The sequence below is a fragment of the Oryza glaberrima genome, chromosome 9 (genome assembly GCF_000147395.1).
Source record: "Oryza glaberrima chromosome 9, OglaRS2, whole genome shotgun sequence".
NCBI classification, from domain to species: Eukaryota; Viridiplantae; Streptophyta; class Magnoliopsida; order Poales; family Poaceae; genus Oryza; species Oryza glaberrima.
This window is the reverse complement of record NC_068334.1, coordinates 3,462,141-3,481,844: the sequence shown is the minus strand read 5'-3', so window position 1 is coordinate 3,481,844 and position 19,704 is coordinate 3,462,141. Positions and strand designations below refer to the sequence as shown.

Sequence of the window (19,704 nt, the reverse complement as noted above, 5' to 3'; positions counted from 1 at the left end):
ATGAGACTAAATAATTACTGCAGAAAATTTTGAAAATAAAACAATGTAATAAATTAAAATTTTTATTTGAAAATAAGGACTACTCGGATTGTATCCATATTGGTCTCCCAAGTTCTACTTGGACAAGGGAACATCCATGGATATAAATACAAGGCCCTCTAGGAGGAGAGGAGACACATATACAAAAAAAAAACCAAGACAATCCAGAACAAACCAATACGCCACCAAATATCGACATCCGAGATAAGCCTAGACAGACCCAATCTGGTGCCTGCGGAAGCCGACAAGAGGGATCTAGTGCCATATCTGGTCTCGACGAGTTCATACTCGAGAAGTAAGACTACCCTATCGTCGACTACGTATTGGTGATCTATGTCGCCAAGTCGACGACAGCTAGATAGGTTATCTCAATTATTGTACTTGTGTGATTCAGATGAATAAAGAGCAACAATGGCTTCGGCCAACAGGAGTAGGGTTGTTACCTTCCTGTGAAGGGGGCAGAACCTATATAAAAATCCTTGTCTCTATCTCTTTTATCTCAATCTCGCATATACCCTGATACCAACGATCCCCACACCATGTAAATACCGTAGTCGTGGCTCAAAACGTTGACAAAAAGTTCTCCCAATTGGCCTATTGATGCCCTTCAATGTCACACTAAACTCCAACCGATCAACACCATCCGGACCATATCTAACATTGCCTTGGCCGTGAACTAACTGAAATATAACCTTACTTGACATTTTGCCCGACAAAAAGAAAAGTAGGTTAACTAAGTTAAAATCATAATATCCAGATCTAATGTTGCATTCATCAATTTCTGCTATGCCCTAGTTCTCAGATTCTAAAACATATTGTATGCCCTAGGTCTTAGATCTAACTAAAATATACTATTAATACTACAATATTACAAAAATTAACAAGGCAAAAAGGTTGAATGTATTTACCTACGGTGGAGTCAGCAAATTAGCATGGCTTCGCCGCTGCCCTTCTCCTTCCACTCATCCCTCCTTTCTCTTTTTCTTGTATTTTGAGTGATTTTAATGGAATTATGGGGGAAGGGGAAGGGGTTTTATACCCCGAGCGAAAAAAAAGAAAAAACATTCTCCCCAAGGATGGCAAGGGGACCGCCTACAGAATAGCAAACCCCCTCACCGGGGTTTCCAGGCTGCCCCCTCCTAGAAAAAAATATCTCTAGGAGTGTAGCAAGAGGGTTGCTTGCAAAAAGCCAAGCCGCCCTTTTGTAAGTGATCCCATCCTAGAAAAAAAAGCGCTCTCTGATAAAGCAGTAAGGAGTCACTAAAAAATACCCTCCTCTTAGCAGGCTCCCATCCTAAAAAAGACGACCCTCCTCTTAGCAGGCTCCCATCCTAAAAAAGACGCTGAGTAGTAAGGGCCACCTGCAGAAATACCCAAAGACGCTGAGCAGTAAGGACCACCTGCAGAAATACCCTCCACTTAGTAGGCAATTCAAAAAGAAAAAAGAAACCCTATCTGAGAGAGCAGTAAGGGGCCACCTACAAAAATACCCTCCGCTTAGCAGGCGGTAGTTAGTCGAAGCCAACGATCGTACAACACGTCACAAAAAACACAGTGAGGGCATTTTTTTAAAAAAACACCCTCCTAAGGGCGTGAGGCGTCTAATTTTGTAAATTTTCAAAATGAAAAATTGTTTTTTAAAATATTGTAATAAATAAAAAAATTTCCGAGTTGGAAGACGATCCAGATGAATGCTAAGTCGACATCAAAATGGTAAATCTTGTTCACAAGTAGACGATGGTTGAGTTGATAATAATGTGCAAAGATATGCTGCCATTCTTGGCGCTCCATTTTTCAAAGAGTGAACTCAGGTGCCCTACGAGCATCTTTCAAATGTCCATAATTCCTGTGTAGATAGGCCTCTCGATAGATATAGTCCACTAAAAATGTGCTGGCTAACACAAAAGCTTCATTTGAGCGTTACCAGTTGTGTAGCAGAAAAAAGAATCTAGAACTTCTATAGACGATTGAGCCTAAAGACTGCTGCATACCACATTATTACCACTTACAGGAGAAATATTTTGACAAAAAGTACAAACCAGATTAACTTTGGCACCACAAACACACTTTATTACCCAATTATTAAGATAAAAGAATGTCCAAACAGCTAAAGCAGAAAATCAAATAAACTAGAGTACACAAACGTCCTGGAGAACTGGAGATGGATCACCTGCAATGTCACTGTTACCAGTTAGCACCTGACCCAAAAATGACAGGTCTCAGTAAGCTATTTCTCGAGTAGAAAAGAAAGATGTATTGCGCCTTACAAGGCTTCTTATGCAAGCTCGAGAACGAGAGCAGATGCTCCGCCTCCGCCATTGCAAACACCAGCAACTCCGATTTTGCCACCTTTCTCCCTAAGAACCTATTCAAACGACAATATTAAGTTCATTTATATCAGGGACTATGAGAAATATGTATTATAGATGCAATGTCCAAAAAGAATTACAACTGAGAATATCTGAAGAGAGTAAGGATACCGACTAGATAAAAGGAAAGGAATATAACAGTACAATTAAAAGAAGATGGATGAGGTGTCCTGAACAGCAGAATCTCATAAAATCATAGGAAAACAGAGAGAAAATCATAGAACAAAAGGACATCTCAAGGTAAAACTTACACCAAGCAGGGTGACCAAAATTCGAGCACCACTGCATCCAAGAGGATGTCCTAAAGACACAGCTCCTCCATGTACATTAATTTTTTCCTACAGGAGCAAATACCAGCAGAGTATTAAGGAACTAATACATAAATATTGGGCCACACTAAAGATTGCCAGCGAATTTCAAATAGTGAAGGGAACTTAAATGCAATTTCCAAGAACAATTTAAAAAACAATTAGCTCCAGAAATAATTATAGTTGAACTAAGGCAGCTTACTGAAGGAATTCCAAGAAGCTTTTGATTTGCAAGTGCAACAGCCTGTATTGATAAGTCAAAAATAAATACCATTAGAATTTTTGGAACAAATTATGATTACAAAAAAAAAACTAATAAGTTGAATACAGATGATCAATCATACTGAAAAGGCTTCATTAATTTCATAGTAATCAACACGAGAAGACTCCAAGCCAGCATTAGCAAGAGCCTTAGGTATGGCAAGTGCCGGGCTAGTGGTAAATAATTCAGGAGCCTGCATAACAAAATTGATAGCTGCGTTAACAATAGAATTCTTGATTAGGAATTCAGATATAGAATAACATTCAAGTACTAAACTCCAAAAGTACTCCGCTGATGACAGATTCTTATTTCCATTCACAAACCATATCATTTTATTAAGGTACCTCAGAGGGTGTACAATATTGTTTAAGTCAGATTAGAAGTGATACTGTGGCTTACTTGAGCTGCATCTGCAAATCCTTTGATTCGTGCAATAACTTGCAGTCCAAGTTCTTGTGCCTTCTGCCCACTCACCAATACTAATGCGGCAGCACCGTCACTGTTCCATGTAAAACAAATTAGCTAAGAAGCATCACACTCTCACTGGATAAACAAACACATCTGGGGATTTTACGCACCAATTGGATAAGAACAGTCAATGAACAAAGCATAGAGTTGAAAAGTGGCATTAATGGGGAACTCAATTTACCTTAAGCAAGTATAAACTTTATACAGACCTCGACATTTTATTTTTTAGGATGGTTTCTTGTATACCACTGAAAAGTCTACCTCATCCATCCCTCAGATGCCACTGATGTCTCAATGACGTGGGACAAAAGTGGCATTTAAGGGAGAGGTGAAATTTAGTTATTCATAAGGAATCTCCATTTTCATTTTAATAGGACTAGCAGTACTAAGAAAATAAAAAACATTACAGGGGTGGCAATTTAGAAGAACAACAGTTGAATTTGGTTACACAGGATAACAGGGAAAACAAATCAAATGCATCACCTAGTAAAAGAAGAAAACTTCAAAACTCTGCAGTGGAATAACAAGTCTTTCAGCATATTTACACATACTTGTGTAAATTAATATGATGATACAACTGTTCTGCTAACATAGGTAGTCCTAAAACCATGTACTACAGAAATACCTCACAAATCTTAAAAATAAATTAAAATAAGTGTCAAAGCAAGCACCTTATACTAGAAGCATTCCCAGCAGTAACAGTACCACCATTCTCCTTGAAACTAGGACGGAGCTTCTTCAGTTTCACTGGGTCAAACTAAGAGGCACATAATGATCAAATTACATAGTACCATTATGGCACTAAAATATTACAGAAATGTTCAAATGTGATCTTTTCCTTGGCAAGCTTTTAGAACACCAACAATATTGTGCCTACTGCATACTGACGTGTTTTTTAGCCTAGTGCCAATACACATTACACTGAAGAGTGCATCAAGGCACCAAGTTATGCTTGGAAACATGCAATTTACAGCTACAGGTGAATGTTGACTAAATTACAAGACTTAGTTTATCGTGCCATATTTGCTATATAGATTTTACCTTGTCCAGGCCCTCATCTTTGTCAACAAGTACCGGTGGTTTCCCTCTCCCAACAGGAACTTCAATCTGGATGGTACAGCAAGGAGAATAAGGAAAATAAATAAGTCACATAAAAGAACCTAGTGGTGGTGACAGGTGAGCCCACCATCTTTTGAGTTAGTATGATCTTCTCTGGATAATATATCATTTGTGCACATAGTTTGCAATAATGTATTTGTTATATAGATTCATATGGATTGATGATCAACTGTGAATTAGAAATGTTCTTTTTCCTGAAAAATATATACAGCTTTTTAAAATTCAAAATTGTGGTAAATTTATATGAAATCTGTTGCCATTAATGAGCATTTGGTTAGTAATAAATAAAAAAAATTAGTGGCAGACAGGAAATCACCGGAACAATCTCCCATGCAAAAGCACCACTGTTCCGAGCAGCAATTCCACGCTCATTGCTTTGAATAGCATAGGCATCCTATAGAAGAAATATTAAAATATCAGATATGTTACTAATGATAAATATATGTATTACAAAGTATAATAGAAATATTACAACAAATCAATGTGATCACCGGGACATGTGATAGTTCTTGCTCTAGTATTAAGACATCAAGATATATCAACTTCCTCTAGAAATAAAAGCGACAGAAAAACATATGCTATTTACCAAGAGCAACCTATATATGAAATTAATGATTGTATTTGGTGAACAAGAATACAAAATTTTGGTACAATACTTTTTTCAATTTGGTTTTAACAAGTTCACCACCATCCTTTGAAACAAGCAAACTAGAATATTTGTTTACTGATATGGAGCATCATATAATCTGCCCTAGCAATTCCTTATGGCGAATGCCTGGTATAGGAAGAGTAGGCTCCTTGCAGTTAAGCAATATTGATTTATGCCATACGAAATTCAATCTGTATGGAATGTAAATTTCCCTGCATTCTGAAAAGAACTAACAATTGTTTATGCACACTTCTATTTAATATTCACTGTTACGGAACCTCCAGAAGCAATAACTAAGATAGTTTTGGTTTTTTGAGTCAGGTAGACAAGTGTAAGAATAATATTACAACAGAAGGTAGTTACTCCTATTTATAGTACTAGTAAAAAAATACCTGGTCTTCCCTTGTCAGAGCATGATTGTCAGCACAAAGCTCAGCACAATTTCCCATGGCAAAATCACCGTATACATCCCAAAGACCATCTTTAAGCATGCCATCAACAAGAGTGTCATGTCCAAAACGAGATCCTTTTCTGCAAACATACATAAATTAAAACTGTACATAAGCCAAAACAAGAACCTCATATATTTTAAATTTCAAACTGAGAAATATGTCTAATTACCACAGTGAAGGTTAAGTGCTCTATACTTATAAAGTAGACTTATGGTTCATTTATTTACTATGTAAACAGATAAAGTGGAAGAGAAGTACAGAGAAAGCAATGTGCACATGAAATCGTTTAAGAACAAGGCCCTAATCTTCTTAGAATATATATTTTCAATTTTCATACTACACTTTTCCTCGCATACTATTGTTTGCCAATTAAATTTCTGTTGTACTTTTATTGTGCGCTGTATCAGGATGTACAACCAAAAGAACACTTTGCAGACCTAGCTTCAGCAATGTATTTTGGAGCATTAGACATGCTTTCCATGCCACCGGCTACAACAATATCATTGATGCCCAATAGAATTGACTGTGCTGCAAACATTGTCGCTGCAGAAAGGAAATAAAAACAAGCCCATGATCAGGTAAATATAATTTCTTGAACAGAATTTATAGAAAGGCTGCCTCATGAACTGTAACCTTTCATGCCAGATGCGCAAACTTTGTTAACTGCGCTGCAAACAACTGTGTTTGGTATCCCTGCACCTAAAGCAGCTTGTCTTGCAGGAGCTTGCCCCAAATTAGCACTCAACACATTACCAAAGAAGACCTCTTGCACAAGGGCTGGATCAACATTTGCCCTCTTCAGAGCAGCTGATCACCACACTGATGATGTTAGTTATATTTGGGTTAAAAGAACAATTACACATACAGCATATGAGAAGATACTGGTATCACCTTCAATTGCTATGGAACCAAGTTTGGTAGCTGACAAGGAAGACAGGGCACCTAGGAAACCACCCATAGGGGTGCGTGCAACCCCAACAACACATACATCTGTCACCATGGAAGAAAAAAATTATTATTATTGCAGTGCATCACAGTGCTTTTACCGGAGTATATTTTTTAAATGACCGAGACATGCTGATTGCAGAGCAAGGCAAACTCTGGTGGAATGAACAGACACAGAGCAGTGAAACTAGCCACTAGATGCAAGATTTGAATCTCATGCTCCCTTTTATTCTTTCCCATTAGTACTTTGACAACTAAACATTGCATGAAAAGCACAAAAATGAAAATGAATTTGCCAACCACCAAACAAATAAAATCCTTCATTGCAACATATTAGATCAGGAATTCAGGAATAATTGAAGTGAGGTTCAGTAGAAGAAGAGACAGCGAGAGATCAGTCGTACCTCTCGAGCCAATGTTGTCCGAAGCCATGGCCGCTCCAAGTCCAAGGTTCAGCCCCGACCTGCAAAAGTAAGGCCCCCTTTTAGGACAGATTCTGATTACGCAGATTGTAGCTACTACATCCAACGCTGGGATCTGTGATCGCATTTGGGATTCTCGTTGCTCTCGTGGACGGACGTGCGTGCGGTGGGAGAGAGAGAGGGTGTGGCCTTTGAATCGCAGGCGGAGGTTTCCGGCCGGCGCCGCGGTGGATGGCAAGCACGGACGCTGCTTTGGAAGAGAGAGAGAGAGAGAGATGCTTGCCTGAAGCTGCTGGATCTGGCGGCGGCGGCGGCGGCGGAGTGAACGAGGCGGAGGAGGGAGGGGGTTTAGGCGGAGAGGAGAGGAGATCGCGGGTGAGGAGCAAAACGACACGGGAACGTGGCAACGGCAGGATGGAGGAATGGGGGAGATGAGCAGATGCACGCTGCTCCTCCTCACCTCATTGCTGCCGTCATTTTATAGGCCCGTTTAGATTAGATCAGACAAGTGAAACTGGGATGGTGGCAGATGGAATCATCTAGTTTGTACATAAATTCCAGTTTATATTTGTTGCTACTCCCTTCATTTAAAAATATCAATTTAAGATAGAACATAATATATCTTAGTACAATGAACTTGAACAGGCAACGTCAGACAAATGGGATAATCTAATTTGTTACATAAATTCCCCATATCTATGTTTATTACTATTTCCTTCATCCTAAAATAAACCAACCTACGATAGGATATGACATATCCTAGGACAATAAACTTAAACATGTATATCCAAGTTCATTGTCTTAGATATGTCACGCAGATGGAATAATCTAATTTGTAGCATAAATTTCCCTTATCTATGCTTATTGCTACATCCTATTCTAATTCCTAGGTTGGTTTCTTTTGTAACGGAGGGAGTACGTGGGTTTTTCTTCTAAAAAATAGAAATATACATATATATGCTCGTATTATAATTATATACATGACAAAAATTAAGTCAATATATCTTAATACCAGTGAAGTCGCCACATACTCTATCGTATAGCCACCTAAAAAATGAGTACTTGAATCTAGATGAACAGCTATATCATAAACAGCTAAGGCATAAGGCATGTTCAATTCGTGTTCTGTTGGACTTTAAGTACTTATGTTGCATAAATAATGCCATTGATCCGTTTTACGGATTAAAATTAAGGTTAGGCAAAATATGTCATCCTAGGTCGTTTGGGACCTAGGCATCTAAGAGCTATGGCAACATGAGTACCGATGACTTCTTTGAGTCTGGCTACATCAATCTTATCCTTAAAGATAGTAACACAGAGCTCTAAAGACTGCAGTTGTTTCTATAGACCAACAGCGTACTCTCTGTCCATGAAAAATATAACAGCGGTACGTGTACGTGCTCTACAGTTCCATCCACCCTTGCCAATAAACAAGCACACAACAATGGGATGGTCATCTCCCATCCAATTTTATCTCTTCAATCAAACGGATCTATAACTACATGTTGCGTGGTATAGCTTGCTAGTGCCCAAGCTTTATAACACAGCAGATGAGGTCAAACCATTGTGGTTTTAAAAGCAATTTTGCTAAACATTTGGAGTGACGATAGCATTACAAGGATTTTCTAGCCTCTCTTGGAACCTTCCTCTCGCGAAAGCCCTCTACAATCACTCTCTTCTAGCCAACCCCTTCTCCCCCTCCATCTTCGGCAGTTTTGTCAATGGCGAAGGGAGGGAGAGGGGTCGAGCTCCTCTGCTCCCTTAGTATATAGTAGTAGTAGTCATCGGGTTCTATTGTTTTTTCCTTCTTTTGATTCCCGAGGTGGTCACTGGCGTCGACCATCCCCCTCCTAGAGCCATGGTGGGCATTGACGGTCTTACCTCCGGTATTGGCTCATTGTGTCGTGTTCCTTGCCACCGTCAACTGGCCCTCCATGCCCAGAGTTGGGAGTGAGCTAGATCTGGATCTAGACAGTTCAAGATAGTGCCAACCATCTTTCCAATATCTAGAAAGGGATCCTCAAGGGCAGTAGTCCTCTTCATCTCTTTCGGTGGTGTTCCTTTGTCAGGAAGCTAAGCTTGACAAGTTGTGCTAGTGAAGCTTCAACCTCCATGCTTCAGAGCCTCATCTAAGGCTCAATTCATATGCATTACGGGTATGCTTCTCACCTTCTCGACCTTTTATCCTAGAAGCTGCAGTTGCATGTGTTTCAATTCTGGGTATGAGTGATTTGGGTTCCTCTCTTAGTGGATTGGCTACAAAGTTCCCATATCTCCTTTCTCTTTCAAAGACTTGATTTCAAGATGAAGCTAATGTTTGTGTATAACCAAGGCCTAGAGGAGTGGGTATTCCTCGTATGCACAATATTGTTGACAATCGTTAAGTACCAATTTCAACTGTCAATTAGCACAATGAATAAAGGGAAAATTAACATCTCTTACACATATATCAATAATAAATAATGTAATTGTATCTGGATTGGAGAATTAACTTGAATGTAGGAATTATACACTCAAATAAAGGAGAAATGAAGCTGGCATGCAACGAAACATACTTCAGGAGAATCACGTGTGAGCAGACGAATTGAGGGACCTACAAGTCAGCTCAAACCAACTCAAATGGGGCCAACCACCCAGGAACCGTCATAGGGGCCTACCTGACTTCCACCTGCCAAAGTCGGTACCAATGACGGTGGGATGGGTTCAGCCGAATCATACTTGGCATGCCTGGCACCCTCCTTCCATATGATGACTCCTCAGCAACTCTTGATGGCAGTTATGCACGGTTAGATGACTATTAACCGCCATACAACCGTCATAAGAGTGCTATAAATAGAGCTTACTCTCTTCACTTAAAACACACTTGGCACCCCTGTTAGGCTGGCACCGGGGCTTTTAACTATTTGCTCCTCTTACGAGTGGTGCTTAACGATTTGCCACTAGGCCCACATGTCATAGACACATGAGGACCCACATGTCATAGACACATGAGGACCCACATGTCATTGACAGGGTGTGGCAAATCGTTAATTGCCATGTCACAAGAGTGGCAAATAGTTAAATTTCCCGGCACAGCACCCTCCTTCCATGTGATGGCTCCTCAGCAGCTCCTGATGACGGTTATGCGCAGTTAGCGGACTGCTATTAACCGCCATACAACCGTCATAAGAGTGCTATAAATAGAGCTTACTCTCTTCACTTAATACACACACCTCGGGAGCAATTCCCTCTCACACTTTGTATTCTCTATAGTATCTAGTAGGAATAAAGCTTAGGAGCTTCGGCCCTATAGTCTTCTCGGAGTTTTGGGTATCTCTTAAGTACTTTATAAGACTATAGTTGAAATAATAGAATATTTTTATTTATTTATTTATGCTCATAGCTTATATATTTATCTATTGAGTAACATACTCATATACTCCTATGTAGGTATATTACATATGTAAATACCGATTAGGTCTAATATTTCATTTTCAACTTTTTTCCTCGACATATCCACTGCTACATATCCTCTCAGCTCATAACACCTTTAGGCTGTGTTCGGTAGGCAGAGTTGGGAACTCTCCCTCCAAATACACAAAACAAAATGGTTAATTAGCACGTGATTAATTTAGTATTAGCTATTTTTTAAAAAAAATAGATTAATATGATTTTTTAAAGCAACTCTCGTATTTTTTTAACAAAAAAAAGTATCGTTTAACAGTTTGGGAAGCTTGCACGTGGAAAACGAATGAGCTGGAGTTGGGAGCTGAAGATGCCGAACTACCTCAATTCTCTAACCCTACCCTACCAAACATAAGCGCATGAGAGCAGGTACAATAGTAAGCTATAAGCCAGCTATAACCATATATCGAGAAGAAAAGGGAAGAGGGAGAATAAAGCGGGCTACAGATTTATAGCCGGCTGCAACACAGACTCCAATACGTTGTGTGTGTATGAGAGGTGGGACCGTGTATTAATGGTGTAGTATATTTTTATAGTTAACTATTGTATGAATGGGTTATTATAGCTATAGATAATTTAGAGCCAACAATTAGCTATACTATTAAACTTGCTCTGACCCCTACAATTATTAAGTGAATACCTAGCCTAGTCCTGCGTCCGCCTGCCAAGGCCTCTGTAAAGCCCCATTTGGGATCAAGGTGTGATCCGTTTGGGATCATGCTGAGGTGTGATCTTATGCAACTATCCCTGGTCGTACTCCCTGTCTTCCTTCTCTTTTTTACGGCAAAAATTCCACGTTGCTCATACGCTTATGCGATTCCATCGATATTGATTCTCTTTCATCAGCAAGGAGCTACAATGCAATCTCTTCCAATGCTTGGCTTGTAGTGTTACTGTTTTGGATTGCATTGTTTAAATTTCTCATGTTGATAATTCGATAGTTAAGTTTGAAGTTTTTATTTTGTTTTTTTTTTCATGTGTAGAACTTGTACTGGAAACGACGGTCTACTTGGCTAAGCTATTTCTACAAAACTAAAATTTTGAAATGTGATCTTTTTAGAATAATTCTAGTCGTTTTCTCATAAATCATGAAAAGTGTGCTGGCATAGAAAGTGACAAAGGAAAACCTCTAAAATTCTAATAAACCATACCATCTGCAGCATTGGAAAAATTTTGTGCCAAGCAGGAAATTAGAGTCCGAAGTTGTACATTGTGTCCAAACTCCAAATTGTTCAATCTCAGAGCAGAAATGGAGTGGCACAGATCTATATTCAGCGTTCATTCTAGATACAATGAGTTAGAAAGTGCATCGTTTTCAGCGTGCACGCTTCCCAAACTATTAAACAGTATGTTTTTTGAAAAAAAAATTATAGGAAAGTTGTTTTAAAAAAATCATATTAATCTATTTTTGAAATTTAAAATAGTTTATACTCAATTAATCATGCGCTAATGGCTCACCTCGTTTTGCGTATCTTCCCAATCCCCTGTCCCTCGAACTCACCCTAACAGTTACCCATTTGAGTCCATCCGGACCGGACAAAAGTTGTGAGAAAATCACAGGAATTGAACTAATTCTTGCAAAATTACTGCATTCCAAAAAAAAAAAGCCCATTTCAAACCTCAAATTTACATGAACAGGAAGCAACAATAACGGAGACATCGTTTCGCTTATTCGCGAGCGGAACGGCATATTTGCACACGAAAAGTAATTTGTAAAAAAAACTTTTATATACATGTTCCTAGTGATCTAAAAGCAAAAGGCTAAAAAAATAAACTTCTATGAAAAAAACCTCAAATTTAAGGTTGAAATTTCAAATTTTGAATAACAAGTATAAGTATAAGCAAAAAGATAGGGCCTTAAATATCATGAACCATACTATGAGAAGACTTTGGAAGTTTTTAGTGACAGTTTGTATGCTTTTTCATAAGCCAGAGAGCTCGGAATCTTGGTGCTTTGGCTGAAAGCCACCTAAAATTCCCTCTAGAGATGAACATTTGAAAACCGAGAAAACGGCCCAGATAAATGCCTAGAGCATGTTTGGTGTGAGGTGCTTTTATCAAATGGCGGATAATTATGTGATAGCATATGCATGATGTAAGTAATAATAAAGATAACACCAAAAGCACGTGAGAACCTAATCATCACTGATATGAAATCACAAGCAGAGATAACAAGTATAACAGTAAATGATCAGCAAATCACTCCATAGTTGAGCATTGATGATTGCAGTTTCCAGCTCCACATAATTTTGAATCTGATGGCAAATATCTGGCAGAGAAATTGTTCTTAATCAGCATAATCTAAATTCTAGTGATATGTTGACCATCTTTCATTATGTATTTGGATCGCACCATTAATCTTTGAATCTCTAGGGAATTTGCTTGTCACAAGACCAGTCAAAGGTGGCTCAATTGAAGGGCATCACCTACTAGCGTTAACTAACCACGCTGGCACTCCAGCCGTTTTGTGTTCTCCAATAGCACCTGTTTCATCATAGTGGACACTGATCAACATGAATACATAGCAAAGCGAGAGAATCAGTAAGATCCTGACTATCACAAAGGAAACTGATCAGCTAGTTTGTGTGAATGGTGGGTGGATAAGTGAATACAGAAGAAAATGTTAGCCCAGCTCCTCACTCGCAGCTCACTTTCTAATGGTGTTTAGCTCTTGGATGAGAGCACAAATAAACAAAAGGGATTTATTTTGGCTGCACACCAGCCCACCACCACCACACGCACAATACCAGCCATGTTTGCCCACACGACCAGGCCATCCCCTCTAGTAACTAGCTCCACGTGCATGCGGAAAGATCGCCTCCAGCTCTCCACTAATCCCTTCATGCACGCTAATCTCTTCACTAACCAACTAACTATGCATACAGTTAGTACAAAGTCCACTCAATTCCTATATGCACCTACTCACTGAACATGATGAAAACATAAACAAGAAGATTATCTCTAACAATCACCCCCCTAATCTTGTTGAATAACACCTCTACACCGAGCTTCATCGCAACGTGGGCTCATCATCCGCAATGGCGAGTTGCGCCACACCCTCCGTCACATTCTTCTTCAACTCTTCATACTCGTCACTGAAAAGTGTTCGAATTTACCACTTGCGGAAACCAATCTTCGACTTATCAAACCTGCCGCAGTACTTCTTGGCATCTCTAGCATAGGCCTCGTCGCTATTCCTCTCTTCGGCAAACTTGGCCTCCAACTCATCGCGCGAGAGCAGCAGCTACTGCTACCTTTCCTTACCATGACGTTGGTGTATGAAGCATCTTTGGCAGGGCAATGTCGTTGCAAGGAAAGGGAGCAGCAGCTGCTGCTCACGCGCGCCGAGTGGAAGGCCAAGTTTGAAGAGAGGAAGAGCAATGAGGCCTATGGTAGCAATGCCAAGAAGTACCATAGCAGATTCGATAAGTCAAAGATTGATTGCCGAAAGTGTGGCAAATTTGGACACTTCACCAACGAGTGCGAAGAGTCGAAGAAGAAAGTGATGTAGGGTGTGGCGCAACTCGACATTGCGGATGTTGATGATGAGCCACGCTGCTGTGAAGCTCAGTGTAGATGTGAAGAATAAATACAACAAAGATTAGGAGGGTGATTGTTAGAGTTAATGTTGTTGTTTATGTTTTCACCATGTCCAGTCAAGTCTTGTATGTAGTGGTTTGAGTCCAAATTGGCTATTGTGTTGCATGGCGTCGTGAGCTGAGCATCCGTTAGTGAAAGCACGATATGGTGAGCTGATCAGCCGTTAGTGAAAGCACAGTGTGTGAAGGAAGTTTGGCATGTCAATAGTGCTAATTGGAGTCAAGGGATGTAGTTTCATGTTGATTTAGCCAGTACGTGGATATAGGAATGAGTGGAGTATGTACTACATGCACGCATAGTTAGTTGGTTAGTTAGTGGAGAGACTAGCGTGCATGCAGGGTGATCTTGCTCATGCACGTGGAGCTAGTTGCGTGAGCGGTTGGCCGGGTCGTGCGGCCAAACGTGGCTGGTATTGTGCTTGTGTGTGCTATTTAACCATGTAAACGGTGTGTGATTAAGTGTGGGGAATACAAGCACAGTGTATGGGGGTGCGCAGGCGCGCAGCCAAAATAAATCTCCTGTGTGTATGTGTGCTTTCAACCGAGAGCTAAACATCATTAGAAAGTGAGAGCTGCGAGTAAGGAATTGGGCTAACAGAAAACAAGATCAAAAGCAACCAGCAATAATGGGACTAAGCAACAAAGTATTATTTACCTCTCGGATGTAGTTTGCGATAGCTTTGCAGCCTTCAATTGCAAGGTCCATTACAGTTTCAAATGTATCCATTGGTAATTTTGCATCCATCTGAAAATTACCTTTTAAGCATTAGTCCTGCTTTGAGTGAATAACTAGAAGTCTTACAAAAAAAGATGCCCTTTAGTATACAAATAGCACAAGAAGTGTTTCAGAAGAGAGCACATTGTATGAGGAATTGTGGTTGTGCTGTTTGTGTGTATAGATGAAAGAACTAGGAGAATTCAAAAACTTGCAGCAATCAAAAAGTAAATCATGATATTTTGTGACCTGCAGAAGAGTAACTTTGTCCATCTTTGTAAGAAAGCCAACAGTGACATCTGGACCTCCAGCACTGTCTTCTATATAATTCAGATCTGAAATAGCATATTAAAATGATTGAGGTTTCTCAATGCTAGATGATTCTTTCTAGAGATAGAATATATAATAATGTCATACCAAGCAAAGGAGTAGAACACAGATAACCAGCACTGCAAGATGTAACAATGTCTCGCATGGGAATCCCAGCATCTGCAAGTGCTAATGTAGCAGCATTGATGCATGCAGCCCTTGTACCTGTTAAGTACACAACCATGTTCAAGATGTGTCAGAAATCAAAACCATTTGGAGAGCCGAGCCAAAATATTTCATAAGTAGGCAAATATGTTGTAGCTGGACTAAGCAACAAAAAAGAACACATTGGAATTGGTAGGCATTGCAAGTGTATGTATCGTCGTTTAGCAAAGTACAGATTTAATCAGCCTCTTTTCTGGACACAAGATAGCCTTGTATTGCTTTGGTTTGTCAAAGGAAAAAAAAGAATTATGTCATAAATAATGGACAGAATCTCCAAGGCATATAGATTGGACATCGGAGCTAAAAGGATGTGAAAGTGCACTCACCACCATCAGCTTGAAGAACTTGGACAAATATATCAATCTGTAAGCATAATAAACATTGACAGTGGATCAGGATACCATTAAAAACGCAAGTTCCTTGAAGTTACTGAATCCAAGGAACTCACCTGTGAACGTGGCATTAAATGTGTTAAAATGCTTGCCTCCATTGTTTGCCGGATAACAAGTGAAATTTCTGTTGATCGCCTGTCACATGATTGCAGCATTAATGGTCTAGCTTGCTACTACAGTTTTGTAAAATGGGACATTAAGTACATGTTTATGCAATTCAAATTAGAACTGATTTAATTGCAAGATCTGATATGCTAGAGGTCCCAAAGGTTCCTTTGACACACACTGTTTGATTAGAGAACACTTGTGTGAAAACAGATTCAAACATAACAAAAAAAATTGGGCATGTTTGCTTTGATGCCAAAATCAACCTTGCCAAAACTTGGCACTACCAAAATTAGGCCATTTACTGTGATGTTCGCCTGTTCAGTGAGGAAATTTCTACCGTAAATCAAATTTTCTTATGAAAAGACATTGGGATATTTGGGCTTTTTTATCTTGGCAAATTTTGGTAGCATTGGAAATGGTAGCAAAACCAACATGCCCATTACTTGCTGCAACGCCAGCAGACAGTTCTGTTACTTTTATCCAAATCTAACTAATAAAAAACAATCCATTACTATAAACAAATGGGTTTAATTTTTTTTATCAAATTTTGTTCTTCAAGCTGAAATGTACCTGTCACCCTTTGGCTTTCTCCTTCGATCCCCAGTACTAAAATCTGCCATCCTATACTCACAACGCACCTGCAGACACATTTCTTAGGGATGCATCCTACAGAAGAGTTTTGATGCTGAATGTGTGTGGACAAATGAAACATTACCAAAGCATCTTTGCTGTTGACTTGCTGACCTTTGTTCTGGACCTGAATGAGCCCAAAAGTACAAAAAAAAAAATCATGAGATAACAATTAGTTAACCTTTTGACTAACCATGCCTTTCTAAGGTGGGGGAGAAAAAAGGATATGAGAAAGCAATAGCAGAGCAACACAATGAAGAACTGCTGGAGGGATCAGGCGCATCCCTTTAGGCCATGTTCGGCTAATCCCACCAATAAGGGGATTGAAGGGGATAAATTCCACACCTCCCCCTCAATCCCTCCCTCTTGGCCTTCTTGGAGATTAACCGAACAAGCCCTTAGCAAAGAAAGCAAGAACTTCCAACTTACAATATACAATGTCTCGCTGAGGAACCATAACCACATGTTTTACCGCAAAATTCATCCTAATGGTTTTGAGTCCTCAGACATGTTAGACTTAACTGCTTTTCCCCCCAAAAAAAAGCATTAATCAATTTTATTAACCATCAAGACATTTCATCATGCATTCTGAAAAGCACTGCAAAAAGTTGGTCTGTTTTGTTGAGGTATAACATAGGCATGAAAGTAAATTCCACAGGGACGATTCATCAAACATTTCATGTACATGGCCTATCTATCGTCTAATGCATGAGAAATCACAGTAATCAGGGTGAGCAGCAACCTCTCGAGGGCCGTAGACAGCGGCAATGACCCTGGTGTTGCCCATCTCGAACAGCGCCGATCTGCGCAAACGAACAATCACAAATTACACAGCACAAACAGAACAACACCAGCAACGAAACTACAATGGGATAGTTCTGATTCCATTGTCGTCGGAGCATCTCCTCACCCGTTTGCCCTGGCGACGACGCCCACCTCGCCCTTGAGCTGCCGCATCTGCGTGATACCCAGCCCGTGTAAGCCATGCCTGCGATTGAACAAGTGGAGGGGAAACTGGAAAGAGGATGGAGGAGAAGAGGGTAGGGGTCACCTCGTTGGGGCGCCGGCCGTCGACGCGGAAGCCGGTGATAGGGTTCACGTACTCCATCGCCGGAGGAGCTCTACCTCTCTCTCCTAGCCTCTGTTGACGAGACAGCGAGGGGTTTCCGCCGCCGGCGATGAGCTCGTGGCTCGCCTCGTCTTCTGGGGAGCAGAGCTCGGAGGTTGGCGCGGCGGCGGCGGAGAGTGGAGGGGGGCGAGCGAGGCAGTGAGACGTCGAGGGCTAAGAGGCATGGAGGCCCAATAATTTGTCCATGTGTGGCCTACTCACCTGGCCCAAATTTAGGGTGAAACTCTCTCAGTGGTAGCCCATTTAACATTCCTCTCATCTTTACGTCGAGTTTAATTGATAACCTTAAGTCGCAATACCAGAAATCATCGTCCCTAATCTTAGCAAGACAGAACAAATCAGGTCCTATGATAATATAGTTGGTTAGTTTTTCTGAAATGGCATCTTATATAAAAAGAAATAAAAAACGCACATGTAAGTAGCTACCTCACCTAGTTCCAACCTCTTTCCTTTCCTCAAGTTTGGGGAGGAGCACGAGTGGGGAAGTGAGAGCTCGAGGGTTAAGCTCCGGTTTGATTCAGCTTAGAATTATTATAATCTAGATTATTACGGATAAGTTGAAACAAACAGATAGCTTATTATGATATATTATTATAATCTATAAGCCATATTACTATAATCTGGTAATCCACTCTGTCAGGGTTACGGATAAGATATACCCTCTACCCTTGGATATATGTTGTATACCAATACGGTATATCTGCGCGTATACGGATGTTTCCTGTACACGTTAAGGAAATCTATCACATGATAGAAGCAGAATCCGCATGTGGAAGAAATCCTACTCAGACAAGACTAGGTCGTTACTATATCGTGAGGGGTCCGGTACTTCCGAGTCCGGCTTGGAGGACAACTAACCCGCGATATAAAAGGGACCCCCAGAAGGACCTAAGGCATTGAATTTCACCGCTGACACATCCACCTCAGCCTACGAAGTCGGAGCCTACGGGAGCCAAGCCGCCGGGTGATCTAGTCGAACCAACTCGACTACGGTCTCGTCGGTATCATCGAGTTCCGCTATTCCCTTTGCAATCTGTGGTTTCCATCATATAATCCCATATCAACTGGATTAGGGCTATTATCTATCAAGGAGCCTGAACCAGTATAATCTTTGTTTTATGCTTGTTTGATGCCGTACTACATAGATCCTCGTACCAACGTACCCCAATACCCTCTATATCCGGTCTACGGGTATCCACCGTCGACACACTCTAAAGGTGCTTTTTTTAGATTATTGGGTGACTAACAGCTAATAATCTAGAGAAACAAACAGCTAACAGCTTATTATATGTCGGCTTATAGTAATCTGACTCAATAGTCTAGATTACAATAATCTGAAGTTGAAACAAACAAGGCCTGGACGATAATTTGTCAATGTGAGGTCCACTCACATTTAGAGTGAAACTCTGAGTGGTAGCAAAAGAGTTGTTTTTAGCCGAGGCAAAAATTTGACGGTAATTTACACCGATTTACGTTTCAAAGCAGGGCTGAGGTTGCCGATTAACAAACAACTTGTGCCAATATATTTCATAGGCTGTGTCTATTTGTCAATTGAATGATTTTTTTTCTTACCTATCGTTCACTTTTTGTCAACACTAGATCAATATCCAATTGCTCATATTTTGGTTTCTTTTCTTTCTCCAGACAAACAATATTCTAACACCAATGTCCAAATTTATGATCCCTATAACTATAAGCATAAAATTGCATCTAGATTCGTTGGATTCATAAAAACAAAGAAAAAAGAATGCTGTAGCTCTTTTATACTAATGTTGCGCTTTTCTTTATTATATGCAAGCTTAGGACCTATTTAGGGCTTGTTCGGATCGAGGGATTCATGGAGGAAAAACGGAGGATTTCGATTCCTATAGGAATTAGTACTGTTTATGCATTCGGAACGGAGGATTCTTATTTAGGAAAAATAGAGGAAACTTTCCTACGGTGGTAATTTCATAGGAAAACTGCAGGGAAAAAAAATCCAGTCAAACCTCTTTGTTTGCGTTCCCATTGCGTAGGATCGAGGCAAATGAAGCCATGATGCCACTAATGTAAGGCTTGAGCATTATTAGGCTTCTTCTTTTTATTATTTAGTGCTATTATTTAGGATAAGACTATGGTTA

General features: G+C 40.1%; 2 protein-coding genes across 3 annotated transcripts; both read right to left on the bottom strand.

Moving 5' to 3' along the window:
* Positions 1-1,873: 1,873 nt before the first annotated feature.
* LOC127785205 (acetyl-CoA acetyltransferase, cytosolic 1-like) lies at positions 1,874-7,496 on the bottom strand. The gene is made up of 15 exons (XM_052312637.1): positions 7,317-7,496; positions 7,016-7,074; positions 6,558-6,656; positions 6,300-6,473; positions 6,104-6,209; positions 5,607-5,745; positions 4,882-4,959; positions 4,488-4,553; positions 4,118-4,203; positions 3,378-3,477; positions 3,061-3,171; positions 2,919-2,960; positions 2,660-2,746; positions 2,307-2,404; positions 1,874-2,209 (listed from the first exon to the last, which is right to left on the bottom strand). The coding sequence occupies exons 2-14, from the start codon at positions 7,041-7,043 to the stop codon at positions 2,315-2,317; spliced, it is 1,206 nt and encodes a 401-aa protein (XP_052168597.1). The 5' UTR covers positions 7,044-7,074; positions 7,317-7,496; the 3' UTR covers positions 1,874-2,209; positions 2,307-2,314.
* A 4,833-nt stretch (positions 7,497-12,329) lies between these two features.
* LOC127783536 (exosome complex component RRP41 homolog) lies at positions 12,330-17,729 on the bottom strand. Of its 2 annotated transcripts, XR_008019359.1 has the most exons (12): positions 17,507-17,729; positions 17,366-17,412; positions 17,198-17,258; positions 16,541-16,582; positions 16,396-16,463; positions 15,774-15,852; positions 15,652-15,688; positions 15,209-15,325; positions 15,041-15,126; positions 14,732-14,821; positions 12,830-12,961; positions 12,330-12,746 (listed from the first exon to the last, which is right to left on the bottom strand). XR_008019359.1 is itself a non-coding variant. In XM_052310727.1 (11 exons), the coding sequence occupies exons 1-11, from the start codon at positions 17,561-17,563 to the stop codon at positions 12,917-12,919; spliced, it is 729 nt and encodes a 242-aa protein (XP_052166687.1). In that variant the 5' UTR covers positions 17,564-17,729; the 3' UTR covers positions 12,330-12,916. The 2 variants fall into 2 exon arrangements, 1 of the variants encoding a protein (XP_052166687.1); XM_052310727.1 differs by having other exon boundaries at positions 12,330-12,961.
* Between the last annotated feature and the right edge of the window lie 1,975 nt (positions 17,730-19,704).